The sequence below is a fragment of the Arachis hypogaea genome, chromosome 14, assembly GCF_003086295.3.
Source record: "Arachis hypogaea cultivar Tifrunner chromosome 14, arahy.Tifrunner.gnm2.J5K5, whole genome shotgun sequence".
Taxonomy (NCBI): Eukaryota; Viridiplantae; Streptophyta; class Magnoliopsida; order Fabales; family Fabaceae; genus Arachis; species Arachis hypogaea.
The window spans coordinates 104454337-104467650 of record NC_092049.1 but is presented as its reverse complement, the minus strand read 5'-3'; the positions used below and the strand labels follow the sequence as shown (position 1 = coordinate 104467650).

The 13314-nt window shown below is 36.8% G+C and overlaps 1 protein-coding gene and 1 long non-coding RNA gene across 4 annotated transcripts; one reads left to right on the top strand and one right to left on the bottom strand.

The window, feature by feature from the left end:
* Positions 1-912: 912 nt before the first annotated feature.
* LOC112743616 (uncharacterized) lies at positions 913-6420 on the top strand. Of its 2 annotated transcripts, none has more exons than XM_025792895.3 (7): positions 913-1271; positions 2818-3026; positions 3490-3540; positions 3832-4079; positions 5675-5788; positions 5885-5944; positions 6026-6420. In XM_025792895.3, the coding sequence occupies exons 2-7, from the start codon at positions 2840-2842 to the stop codon at positions 6104-6106; spliced, it is 741 nt and encodes a 246-aa protein (XP_025648680.1). In that variant the 5' UTR covers positions 913-1271; positions 2818-2839; the 3' UTR covers positions 6107-6420. The 2 variants fall into 2 exon arrangements, with proteins under 2 accessions (XP_025648680.1, XP_025648681.1); XM_025792896.3 differs by having other exon boundaries at positions 963-1271; positions 2823-3026.
* Positions 6421-10065: 3645 nt separating this feature from the next.
* Positions 10066-12906, bottom strand: LOC140178314 (uncharacterized). Of its 2 annotated transcripts, none has more exons than XR_011871049.1 (3): positions 12532-12906; positions 10745-12030; positions 10066-10526 (listed from the first exon to the last, which is right to left on the bottom strand). It is a non-coding gene; the product is annotated as an uncharacterized lncRNA (long non-coding RNA). The 2 variants fall into 2 exon arrangements; XR_011871048.1 differs by having other exon boundaries at positions 10235-10526; positions 10745-12027; positions 12532-12894.
* Between the last annotated feature and the right edge of the window lie 408 nt (positions 12907-13314).

The window sequence follows — 13314 nt, the reverse complement described above, 5'->3', positions numbered from 1 at the left end:
TGGCAATGGGGTAGGTAAGGGTAGGTTTTTGCCCTACCCGACCCCGCCCCTCCCTACAATAATCTGCATTGAACCCGCCCCGCTTCTACCCCGAGTAGTAAAATGTTAAACTCTAACCCACTCCTGCCTCTATCCGCCCCTATAATTATTAAAATCCAACAAAAAAAATTAAATTTTAAAATTTATATAACAATCATTACATACATAACATAAATTAAAATAAAATTTTAAATATAGTACAATATTATTAATCATTTTACTAATTATATTACATATATTATATATACCGGAGCGGGATTAACCTAAACTCAATCCCACCCGCCCCGCTCCGCCCAAAAACCCGCCCCGAACAGATAGGAACGGGTGGGTATCCACGAGTTTGGGTAGTATTACCACCCTTATTTTTATACAAATTTGTATAAAATTCATTCGATTAGTGTTCATGGCCCAGTCCGAAGACTTAGACCAAGCCAGTTCAGTTGAGCCAATTTAGTTCCCTTTCATGATTACTCGCCCATACTCCAAAAAAAAACTATTCCCCTTTGTCAGAGTTAGGGGTGACAACACTACCCAAACCCGCGGGTACCCATCCTGCTCCTACTCGCTCGGAGCGGGTAATTACCCGCCCCCGCACCGGAGCGGGTTCTTGGGGGGCGGGGCGGAGTCGGGTTTAGGTTAAACCCGCTCCGGTATATATAATATATGTAACATATATAAAATAATTAGTAAAATAATTAATAATATTATATCATATATAAATTTTTACTTTAATTTATGTTATGTATGTAAATGATGGTTATATAATTTTTAAAATTTTATTTTATTTGTTGAATTTAATAATTATAGGGGCGGGACGGGTACCCGCAGGAGCGGGTTAGGGTTTAAGATAAAGGGTTGGTAGAGCAAAAATCCGTCTCTATCCGCCCCGTTACCATCCCTAATCAGAACACTCAATTAGATTCGGGCCAAAACTCGGATTATCCGACCCGACCGACCCCGGTGAGGGAGTAAGTGAGTCATAATCAGATGCTAGGGGTTATTAGGGTAAGGGTACTAACATCCGACGCAGCGCTCCACTGCTGGCCACCTCGCAGCTCACACTGCCTCAACCCTGTGCCTCTACCCTCTGTCATCTTCTTCTTCTTCTTCTTCGTCGTTCTTACTCAGTGCCTCAACTCACTTCATCATTTGCGATTCAGCTCCCTCCATCAACATTCACGTTCAACCCTCTCTTCCTCACGTTGCCGCCGCCGTCTTCCTTGCAGCTGCAGGTAAACCACTGCTCATTTAATTTTTTATTTTACTTGAAAATCTGAAATAATCAAATAAATTTTAACTGAAATAACTAATTTTTTTTTTATTGCTTTGTCTGATTATAAATTTTAAATTGTTCTCATTTTTAAAATATGTTAATGCTTTAGCCTAGATTATATATTTTTTATGCTAACAACTACCGAGTTAGTATTGTTAGAAATGTTGATTGTCTGATATTAGCATTATTATGGTTGATTTCTCTGTTATTAGTTGGTTTAGGATGTTCCTTGTTCTTGTTTTGCTAACAATTACCGAGTTAGTATTGTGCATGTTGTTCTGATAATTGGTTGCATTGTCAAAAGATATATATGATATCTAGACCTAGTTTTCATCCCGTCTAGACGAGGTATAGTTGTGGCCTGAAAGTGATTAGGTTTCATTGGGTTAAGGGCCGGGTAAAGGTCAGGTTTAGGCCAAGACAAACCCAGTTTCGCCTGTTTCGTCTTTCATCTAACTTTAAAGCCGCATATCTTTTTCTAAGCCATCGCCATCATCCCATGGAGCTTCATAGACGCAATGGACAAACTTCACCGGCAGCACAGCAAGTTCCCTGTATTTTCCTCTTCTGTTCCTTCCTCCCTTCAGTGCCTCTCGCCAACATTTTGCTTGGTTTCGTTTCTTTTTGCCAATTTCATTGGCATTGTGGTAAATAAATACTAAAAAGAAAAATTTCTTGTACCATTATGGGAGTGCTGAAGCAATGTTCTTTGTTGGTTTTGGAGTATGAATTAAAACTGTAGAACACCATATCACATTATCATGTTTTTTAGCTGCTTAGTTCTTGAGTAATCAGCATTTCATAATTAGACAGAAAAGGATGTCTCAATTTTATTGGGAAATGTGGTCTGAGTGTGTTTTAGTGGACGAGATGATGTGTTGTATAAAGATACTCATTTTACAATCTGAACTGTAGGGACTCAGTTTCCAGTTTTTTAAATTATTATTGTTATTTTTTTATTTCTAATGCCTTATTCCTTGTTCCTTTGTGCTTCGTATGAATGTTTGTTAATTGAGGAGACCATGGATAAGTCAAGTAGAGCATAAACAATTAACAACATTGGAAGTTGGAACTATAAATCTATAACTAAAATGCTAGAAAGTAACAATGCAATCTAAACGTAACCTGTTGCCATTTTTTGCATTTTTTTTTCATTCCTTTGCTTAATCATGCTGGTGAGAATTGATGATTGAAGAAACTGTCAATAATACTAGAACAACTAACAACGTTAAAATTATGTGCTACACTGCTACCATAACATGTTTAATAATGTAATCCTTTTTCTTTCTCCGATAGTTGACTGCGTGATCCCTTGGTTATGTTGGTTATTGTACAATAATCTTGTAGATAAAATCAAGGGCTACAGTCGTTACCCAGGTTTCTGGTGTATCAACTTTATTTTCCACTTCTCCAGTTGTCCCTATTTCATTTGCAATCATATTGTTTACCATGTAATTATGATTATTATGGAATTGCCAAGTAAATCGTGCGTTATGTCATCCCAGTTCAGTTGACTTTTGAGGTCAAATGATAAAGAGGAGATTCTATAAGGTTGATCATGGTGGCCGGGATGCCTCAGATGCATCCTCTTCATCCTCTGACTCTGAGATAGAAGCTGAAGCAACTGATGAATCTGAATCCGAGGATGATGAAATGCTTGAACCTGAAGTAAAGCAGGATAATAATGATGATGATGCTGGCTCAGCATCCTCTGGTTAGTCCATTAACGTCTGGTTAATCTATCTGTCTGTCAAAAAATATTCTGAGCTATACATCAGATACACAATTGTATTTAAAAACATGTCAGTAACAGAGGATTTTTGTTTAAGCGTAGACCCCCCCCCCCCTTTCTCCCACACACACACACACACTCTCTCTCTCTCTTTTCTCCTTCATCATGTTTTATTTGTATGTTATTTAGAAATCATGCAGTTAACAATGTTGTTTTCTCATTCATCATGTTCTTATTTGAAGAGGAATAGTAATAGTAAAAGCTATAGGTCGTGGTAGTATAATGGATAGAATCATTTAATTTTTGTAACCATAAAAAAAAATCAATCTTCCAAAGTTTAATCTGAATGCAAATGGAAACACACAGCTTTTATTACATTGGAGGCTTGGTATCTTATAATAATGTTCATTACTTATTTACACCTTTTCAATTTTGCACAATTCAGGATACAAATGTGAGGATAGTTTTGGAAATGATGCTGATGCCAACTCGTCAGGTAGGGTGTCTGTTCTGTCAGCTCGAGTGCTTATCCTTGGCACAAATTTTGTATTTCGTTGATGATATTTCCAATTTCTAATTCAGCATCAGTATAAGATACTTGAGTGCAAGTCTGGACGCTGGTTTGCTTGAAATTTATTTTTTCATTTTTCCCATTCAATGTTTTTGAAGATAAATTTATGTCTCTTTCTGGGTATACTCTAGTCTTTCTACCTAAAAGTATATGCTTCTATTCTATTGTTCAGAAAATAACTCTATTTTGATTGCATTCACGTTCATGTAAGTGCAGGTTTGTTTTTAAGTGAAGATGATGATGGAACTTTAAATGAGAGACCAAAGAGCAAGAATAAAGAGTTGTCTAGACGTGATCATGAAGTATTGGAGAAAAAGTCTAAGGTCTTGGTGGATGAAAATAAATCAGTGCCAGTGGATGCATTGTCTTATATCTTAAAATGCAAGTCAGTTTTTAAGTGCAGGATATGTCCTAGGATTATCTGTTTGAATGAGGCAATGTTGAGGGATCACCTGCAGTCAAAGGTAATATGCACTTTTTCTTTTGGCAGTTTATTATGCTTTAACGGTATGCTCCAACCTTTTTAGATTTTGGAAGAAATCCATGTCATTTGTAAATATTGCCTAAAAGGTAGGGTTGGCAGGCAGTATCGGAACCTGCGGTACCCGCTCTGCCCCCACCTGGTCGGGGAGGCTAATTACCCGACCCAGTGCGGGACGGGTCTAGGATATACCCGTCCCATATAAGAAATTAGGGTTTTTTGTGCTGCCACTTCCCAGAGCCTCAGCCCCCAACCCCTCAAAGACCCTCAGACCTCACCACAGTACCTCACTCTTTCTTCTTCTAACTCAATCCACTAATCTCATTCTTCATCTTCTACCTCGAGCCCTGACCTCATCCTCTTCACCAATGGCGAAGAGTGTGAGGTCAAGGCTGAGGTAGAAGATGAAGAATGAGGATTGAGGAAGAAGATAGAGTGAGGTATTGTGGTGAGGTCTGAGGGTCTTTGAAGAGCCAGGGGGCTGAGGCTCTGGGAAGGGGAAGCACAAAAAAACCCCTATATATATATATATATATCGGGGCGGATATATCCTAAACTTGGGTCGGGTAATTGCCCCACCCCGACTGGGTGGAGAGCGGGTACCCACGGGTTCGGGTACTGCTGCCAGCACTACCCTCTCCACTGCCACCCCTAATAAAAGGACGTGGATTAGTATATCCTGCTGATTCAAGATTTGGTTGAGTTTTGACTGCAAAACCAAAGGGAGATATGATAAAGGTTATTTGGTTTTGTTGCTCTAGGATAGCATAGTTGTAACACACGTTTGAGCTTCTATGCACTACCTATGCTCTGAAGAATTAAGAACAATAGTTATTCCCTGATTGCATTTAGCTGATATCAGGATTTTAATCTAGGTTAGTGGTCCCAAGAGTAAATTAATTAAAATCAAAGTGAGAATAATATTCTTACAGAGGGATACTGCAACGGCGACTCTCAACACTATTATGTGATTGACAGTATCTAACGAGTCAAAATGACAACAGTTCTCTATAGAGGATGTGGTGTAGGCAACCACCCAGATCTGGTCTACTACCGGAACATATTTACATATGGGCAGCCCGGTGCACAAGCATCCTGAATTAACGTAGGATCCAGGAGAGAGCCGCATCCAAAGGTTGTAATGTACGCAAGCTAACATAGTAATTGCATCAGTGGTTGTTTCTATGGCTTGCACCCGTGACTTTGAGGTTACATGAAGACAGCTCAACCGTTGCTTCAAGGCTCCCCTTTTGTTATTATCAATGAGGAGGATAAGATATCATTTACTTAAGATATTTCCAATCCATCTAATTTCGTTAAATCTATTTGGTGATGCATAGATCGTCAACAAGGTAACCTGTGTAAGAGGAATAAAATCCTTAACACTAATCACAATTTTAAGGAGCATGTAGGTATGTGATATAGGTCCTATTCACTGGTTGAATGAAACACATCAAACTTCCCTTTCATTCAGCTTTTGAAAATATTATGAATAAACTTGCAAACGTCAACTGTCTACTTTTTTGTGGCATTGGAAAAATTCCTTTAATGGTAAAATCTAATGTTAATTTTCTTTAGAGACATGCTCACTCGGAAAAGCTACTTAATGAAGGCAGACTAAAGGCCATTCTCAACAGTGATGGCGAAATTGAGAACCTAGATGTCTCAGATGTCGAAGCCAACGATACCGAGGTTAGTGCTTTTCGACAGCTTAATTCCGTGCTATTACTTATTCAAGAAACTGATTTGTTATTGACATGCATTGAAAGCTAACTCATAACTTTCTAGGATGATGAAGACAAGGATCATTACAAAAGACAGCAGCAGAATAAGAAGAAATTCAAGAAGGTAAAGAGTTACTAGTATTTCAATTATCAGGAAGAGTTTAAATTTACACCCTAAAGATGATGAAAATCTATTAAATTGCAGAAAAGGGACCTTAATGTAAACTCAAGAAAAATGCAGTCACCGAAAGGTTCAGCCAAGAAAAAGGCAAAAAATGAGAACTGAGTTGGTTTCTATTCAAAAACTTGTGGAGCAATCTTTAACTGGTAGTATATGCAAACCCGTGCCAAGTTCTGAGTTCTCATATGTATGCTCCATTTATGGTGCCTTTCGAAACCTCGTTCCCTCCCCATTGTTCAATATTTTGTGTTTTCCTACCACAGTTTTAGATTGTTCAATGTGGTGATGCCCTTCGTACAATTTCCCAGAGCATTTCTTTTTATTAAAAAGAAAATGGATTATAGTAATGTATTGATTAATACTAATTAATGGAAAGAGTTAGCCTTGTAAAGAGTACTCGAGATTTACCGGGTTTGAAATTTTGCTGTCTACTCTTGTAGTTATATAATGTGAGGGAATTGTATGACGCATTTGAATAACTATGAAAGCCATGTACGAATCAGATACTAACAGGTAATCATCGAGTAAATAGTTATTTTTGCACTCAAAATTTTGATTTTAATATAGATTCTAATTTTTGTTTATGACAAAATGAACTTTCAAATATTAGCTTCGTTCGACAAAATAGATTAATACACTCATCACTTTAAAGGTTAATTTTGTCAAAAAAAAAAAAAAATTGGAGTCTAATTTGTCAAAATTAAAATTTTTTGGATGTTGAAATAGCTACTTGATAATAATCTCATCTTAAAGATACATTTGTGTTTGAGGCTGAATGGCTATTCAATGGAGTAGATTTAGCCAACTCAAATCCTAATCAAGGGACATGAATCAACAACAAATAACATTGCACTCATCAACTATTTAAAAGAAACAACGACGTGGTGATGATAGCTTAGTATTTAAAAGTTTGGGCAACGGTGAGAACAAATATGAATGTGGCTACGCTATTTTCATACCGGCTAAGGTGATTCCTGTCCATTAAAAAGAGATACTTCACCTTCAATTTTTTTATTTTGAGAAATTATGATTTTTTTTAAATTTGTTAAATAGTAATAAAAATTATTTTTTGGGATTTTTATTTGTAATCAGTAAGAATTTTAAATCTATACAAATTATTAGTAAATTTGTTTTTAAAAAAATTAATTCATAGATAGTGATTAAGTGAAGAAAGATTATTGTTAAAAGTAATATCAAATTGCAGTTTCAAGTCCTTTCAAAGAGAAAAAATAACATCAAACAAGAATGAGAGAAGAAAATGGTGATGTTGATGATATTGATATTGGTGTTAATTAATGATGGTAGAGAAAATAATGATATTAAAAAAATATGGTTGCATAATAGAAATAATAGAGGTAGAAGTTATAATGACGAGGATGAAAAAAGTGGTAGTAGTAGTAGTGATATAGTTGTTTTTGTTTGAGTGCCATTAAGTTGATAGAAAAAAATATTTTTCTATGAAAAAATATCTTTTTGTTGTGATAAGGCATGAGGTGGATGCCCATTAATGTTTGGGCGGCTAACTTTTTCAAGTGAAAAGTTTAGATTATCAAAGGAAGACTGAAATTAATTCTTTTACATTTTGTATGCCTATAAATAGGAGGTTAAGCCTCAGGCAAATAACACACAAAAAGCAATAAACAATTTTCTCTCTCTTTTATGTTGCAATACTTCTCTCTCTTTATATTTGTTACTTCTTCCTTATTTATTTATTTAGTTATTTTATAACACGTTATCAGCACGAAGCTCTAACGAAATTTTAGGAAGACTCCAAGTAATAAATTTTTATTATGTTGAAGCTCTCTCATCTTGAATTTAATGCTCTTGATATATCTAGAAATAATTATTTATCATGGATACTAGATGTTAAAATCTATCTTGATTTAATGGATCTTGAAGATACCATTAAGGCTAAAAATAATGCATCCCAGAAGGATAAAGCCAAAGCCATGATTTTTCTTCGTCGTCATGTTGATGTATGATTGAAAAATGAGTATTCCACATTAAAAGATCCTGCAGATCTGTGGAAAGACCTTGAAGAAAGGTACAATCATAAAAAAACGGTGATACTTCCTCAAACCCGATATGTTAGAAAACTTTCTCAACCTTCCATGCCTCGGATGTGCTTCTACAGCAGCAGTATCGAGAAAAAGGATTTAAAAAGTATTTTGAATTAATTTCTTGCCTTCTTGTTGCTGAATGCAACAATGAATTACTTTTAAGGAATCATGAAGCGCGCCCAGCTGGCGCCGCCCCATTTCCTGAAGTAAATACGGCAAATTATAACCCCAGAAGAGGTAAATGGCAAGATTTTGATAACAAGAAAAATTATGGAAGGAAAAAAATTATGTTCATAAGAAAGGATCTCACCAGAAGTGTGATAAAGAAAGAAACAATGGGCAAAGTATATCAATTGAGGATAAATGCTTCCGTTGTGGTGGAAATGGCCATTGGTCACGTACCTGTCGTACCCCAAGGCACCTAGTTGATCTTTATCAAGCATCCTTGAAAAAGGATGACAAAGGAAAGGAAACAAATTTTGTTTCAAATTATGAAAATTCCACCACTCATTATGATGTATCTAATTTCTTCGAGGATCCTGAAGGAAATATTGGCTATTTGATCAATGATGGAATAGTTTGATATGTGTATGTATTTGTTAAGTATTCATGTGAATAATTTTATTGTGCATGTACTTCTACTCATTTTATTATTATTATCATTTGTCTTTGAAGAAAAATGGTAAGGACATATTCTGAAGATATTTGCCTTGCGGATAGTGCAAGTTCGCACACTATTCTTAAAAGTGATATATATTTTACCCATCTTGTGCCAAAAGAAGAATATGTTAATACTATTATTGGCTCAGGCAATGTGATAGAAGGCTCCGGAAGAGCTATAATTTTGTTTCCTGGAGGAACAAAATTTATAATAAATAATGCACTATTATCTACCAAGTCCCTGAGGAACTTGTTGAGTTTTAAAGATATTCGCCGAAAGGGATATCATGTTGAGACAATGAATGAGGAAAATCATGAGTATTTATGTATCACAACTCATGATTCAAATAAGAAAGTTATATTAGAAAAATTATCCTCACTTTCATCCGAATTGTATTATACCAAGATTAGTGCAATTGAATCACATGCCATTGTAAACCAGAAGTTTATTAGCCCAAATGAATTCAAAACTTGGCATGATAGATTGGGTCATCCGGGAACAACCATGATGAGGAGAATTATTGAAAACTCTCATGGACATTCACTAAAGAACCAGAAGATTCTTAAATCTAGTGAATTTTGTTGTGCTGCATGTTCTTATGGGAAGTTAATTTTAAGGTCATCACCAGTAAAGATTGGATTTGAGTCCCCTGAATTCCTAGAAAGGATTCAAGGTGATATATGTGAATCTTTTAGATATTTTATGGTCCTGATAGACACATCTTCGAGATGGTCACATGTGTGCTTATTATCTTCTCGCAACCTGGCGTTTGCGAGATTACTGGCTCAAATTATTCGATTAAAAGCACAATTTTTAGAAAATCCAATCAAAACAATTCGTCTTGATAATGTTGGTGAATTTACTTCCCAAGCATTTAATGCTTATTGTATGGCTAATGGAATAAGTGTTGAACATCCAGTAGCTTATGTTCACACACAAAATGGGTTAGCAGAATCACTTATTAAACGTTTCCAATTGATTGCTAGACCCCTTACTTATGAGAACAAATCTCCCAACTTCGGTTGGGGGCATGCTATTTTACATGCCGCAGTACTTATTCGTTTGAGGCCAACGAGTTACCATAAGTTCTCTCCTATGCAATTAGCTTTTGGCCAGCAGCCAAATATTTTCCATTTAAGAATTTAGGTGTGCGATATATGTTCCAATTGTACCACCTAATCGCAACAAAATGGGACCCCAAAGAAAATTGGGATATATGTTGGATATGATTCTCCCTCTATAGTGAGGTATCTTGAGATACAAACTGGAGATGTATTTAAAGCCTGGTTTGCGGATTGTCATTTTGATGAATCAAAATTTCCAACATTAGGGGGAGAGAATAAGCTTCCTGAAAAGAAACTTAATTGGAATGCATCATCGTTGATGCATTTAGATCCTCGATCAGGGCAATGTGAACTAGAAGTTCAAAAGATTATACATTTGCAAAGAATAGCAAATGAATTGCCTGATGCATTTTCCGATACAAAGAGGATAACCAAATCTTATATACCAGCGAAAAATGCCCTAATTCGAATTGATGTCCTAGTAGGACAAGTAGCCACTGAAGCAAATTTACGCTAGAAGCGTGGCAGGGCGGAAAATGCCCCAATTCGAATTGATGTCCCAGTTGGACAAATAGCCACTGAAGCAAATACACGCCATAAGCGTGGCAGGCTTGTCGGTTCCAAAGATAAAAATTCTCGAAAGAGAAAAGAGGTAAATACTATTCCTGTTGAAAAAGACATAGTAAAGACATCTGCAGTTGTCCAAAATTCTGATATAACGCCAGAAGACGTTCAGGTACCTGAAAATTGTGAAAATGATGAGATCTCGATAAATTATGTCTTTACAGGAGAGAAATGGGACCGAAATAAGACAATTGTCAATGAAATATTTGCATATAATGTGGCATTAAATATCATGCATGAAAGTAAGGATCTTGAGCCAAGATCAGTCGAAGAATGTCGACAAAGGAATGATTGGCCAAATGGAAAGAAGCCATGAAGGCTGAATTAGACTCACTTGCAAAACGTGAAGTTTTCGGACCTGTAGTCCGTACACCAGAAGATGTAAAGCCTGTTGGATACTGGTGGGTATTTGTGAGAAAGAGAAATGAGTGTCTCCCACTTGGTGAGTGTTTGGGCTGAGCTTGAGTGTCTCCCGCGAGCTAGGGTCCTTCTTGGGCATTGAACGCCAGTCATGGGCTCCTTTGTGGGCGTTGGACGCCAGTTGCTCCCTTGTGGACGTTTAACGCCAGGAAAGGGGTTCCTAGTTGGCGTTGAACGCCAGTTTTGGGCCTTCATTTCTGAAACAAAGCATGGACTATTATATATTGCTGAAAAGCCCAGGATGTTAGCTTTCATAGTCTTTGAGAGCACGTCATTTAGACTTCTGTAGCTCCAGAAATTCTCCTTCGAGTGCACGTAGGTCAAATCCTGGCAGCATCTGCAGTGCTTTCTTTGTCTCTGAATCAGGCTTTCTCCAAAACTCCTTAATTTCAGTCAGAAAATACCTGAAATCACCATAAAACACACAAACTCAAAGTAGAATCGAAAAATGTGAATTTTGCACTAAAATCTATATATGAAAATATAATAAAACTTAAATCAAACATAATAAAAACTATGTGAAAATAATGCCAAAAAGCGTATAAAATATCCGCTCATCAATTAACAGGACAAACAATATCACCAGTCACATATCGCCATAATTTTTGCCTTTTAAAAATTATCGTATAGCTTCAACCCAATGAGTATAGTTGGAGCCATTAAGAACAACAGGAATAGGTTGAAAAACATCCGGTTTCTCCATAATAACAAAAACAAAGGCGAAAAAGAGAAGAAAATGCAAATTTAGGGCAAAAAATGAGAAAACAGATGACAAAATTGGAAAGAACTCACCAAAAAATCTCAAGAAAGGTCCCACTGCCTGCCACGTCAATAGAAAAGGACATGTGGCGCTGCGTGATTGGAGGCGGAGAACACGTCAGCGCTGACGAGGCGTGGGGTGGCACGCGGGTCGCGAAGTGGATCGGGTTGAGCGCGCGGGTCGAGCACGGGTCCGTGGAGCGTCTGGCTGACACGTGACATGACGCGGAGCCGTTGATATGGAGCGCTGATCCGACGGCGCTAGAGGCGTTTGGAAGGAGAAGAACTTCAAGCGGCCAAGTAACTTCAAGCGGCGTGTGGCGGCGCGTCCGACGATGATTCTAGAGGCGTTGGAAACTTTACGACGAGAAGAAGGTGATGGTGGCGGCGGTGACGAACCAACACGTTGGGAAAGAGTCGAAAAGTGAGGATAAAGTACTGCTGGAAGAGACAAAATAAAAGAGCTAAAAACCAATTGTTACTGAAAAAAAAAAAACCTAAGCTCTTGATACCATGTTAGAAACAAGAGAACAATCTAAAGAAAGTGTTTTTGTGTATTATTCAGTCTGAGGAAAAATACAATATACAAGGAGTATATATAGCTGCTAGAATAATCAAAATAATAAAAACATAGAGTCCTACAATTAATATATATAAATGTTATATAAATACAAATAATACTAACTTATCTAATTTGATTCTAATTATTCTCTTTAACACTCTATAATTAAACTAGATTTATTGAAATAGAATAAAGATAGAGAATAATTTACTTTTTTTTAGAGAACTTACCCATTTTGATATCAGGTCTCAACAAAATCAAACTAATGATGCAAGAACATTAATCTTACTCTTCTCAAAGTCATTTCTCAAATGATGGAAAAGAAAATTAACTAAACAAATACATTTTTGATTAAAATTATCAATAGAGATAAGACTCACCTTTAATTAACGTTTGATTAACGAAATTTTGGATTATCAACTTTTATGTAAGCTTTGATGGGAAAACTTGGCCTACGAAATCTCCGTGGAAGCTGTTGAGGACAACGCTCCCATAGGAGTTTCCAATGGATCATGATGCTGCATATAAAGTTGTTGTTTATTGCTACAGTTCCACTCTCCGTCGTTATATTATCCTCAGCTTCTGGCTTCAGAACAGCCCAAGAAGAAGCAGATGACGAAGACAAAGAGGTTGTTGCGGTAGAGGTGGTTGAGAATGCTAAATCCTTCAATGGAAGCGCTGCAGTTGAAGACGAAGAAGATGAAGACATGCATGGGAAATCAGGGAGACGAGGGAACTCGTCATAGAACATAGATGCATTGTTAGGATTTGGTTGAATTAGTCCCACATTGCTTAGGATAGCAAATGGAGTGGGTGGCCTAGGCTATAAATATGAGGCTAAGTTCTCCATTTGTTTTTGCACCAGTCAGAAACACTTTAAGCTTGTATCTGATTTTTCTTTTCCTCTGTACTCTTTGATTAGAGAGTGTTGTGAGGTGTAGTTAGATATTTGCTTTGAAAGAGTGTGGGTGTACTGGGGTGCCGGTGAGAGAAAGAAGTCTATGTGTTGTAACAATTTTCACATAGTGATATTCTCTGGTTGTCATTTGACAACGGCCGTGGTTTTTTCTCCGGTAATTGGAGTTTCCACGTTAAATTCTTGTGTTGTGATTGTGTCTATTTTATTTCTCTGTCAAAGGTGTTTTCTCAAGGGGGAATTGTGT

What these genes read in the sequence shown, in the direction of transcription:
- LOC112743616 (XM_025792895.3), top strand. Translation starts at nt 2,840, where the DNA reads ATGATAAAGAGGAGATTCTATAAGGTTGATCATGGTGGCCGGGATGCC. An exon ending in TGCTGGCTCAGCATCCTCTG is followed by an intron (nt 3,027 to 3,489) that starts GTTAGTCCATTA and finishes TGCACAATTCAG; the next exon opens with GATACAAATGTGAGGATAGT. An exon ending in GGGATCACCTGCAGTCAAAG is followed by an intron (nt 4,080 to 5,674) that starts GTAATATGCACT and finishes AATTTTCTTTAG; the next exon opens with AGACATGCTCACTCGGAAAA.